Raw genomic sequence first — 413 nt, forward strand, 5'->3', positions numbered from 1 at the left:
TTGGAGGGGGCGCGCCTTGCAGGGGAGCGCGCCTTGCAGGGGAGCGCGCCTTGGAGGAGGCGCACCTGTCCTTGGAGGGGAGCGCGCCTTGCCGGAGCGCGTCTTGGAAGGGAGCGCGCCTTGCCGGGAGCGCGCCTTGCAGGGGAGCGCGCCTTGGAGGAGGCGCACCTGTCCTTGGAGGGGAGCGCGCCTTGGAGGGGAGCGCGCCTTGGAGGAGGCGCACCGGTCCTTGCCCGGAGCATGCCTCGGAGGGGGCGCGTCTCGGAGGGGCGCGCCGGTCCTTGCCCGGGAGCGCACCCGGGCCGCCCTGGCCGAACCACCGGGAGACCGAGCGCCGCTGCGTCCCCGCGGTCTCGGAAGACGCCATCCTGACCGCCCGAGTCACACGGAGCTGTCCGATCGGCGCGGCCCGG

The 413-nt window shown here is 75.5% G+C and overlaps 1 protein-coding gene across 1 annotated transcript in view; it reads right to left on the bottom strand.

Moving 5' to 3' along the window:
* The window catches only part of Dbndd1 (dysbindin (dystrobrevin binding protein 1) domain containing 1), an 11,121-nt gene extending 10,754 nt beyond the window's left edge, over nt 1-367 (bottom strand). The window contains exon 1 of the mRNA XM_013035663.1: nt 169-367. Within this exon, the coding sequence (XP_012891117.1) occupies nt 169-367 (199 nt within the window). The remainder of the gene's footprint in view (nt 1-168) is intronic.
* Nucleotides 368-413: the final 46 nt, after the last annotated feature.

The sequence above is a fragment of the Dipodomys ordii genome, unplaced genomic scaffold, assembly GCF_000151885.1.
Source record: "Dipodomys ordii isolate 6190 unplaced genomic scaffold, Dord_2.0 Scaffold217, whole genome shotgun sequence".
Lineage (NCBI taxonomy): Eukaryota > Metazoa > Chordata > Mammalia > Rodentia > Heteromyidae > Dipodomys > Dipodomys ordii.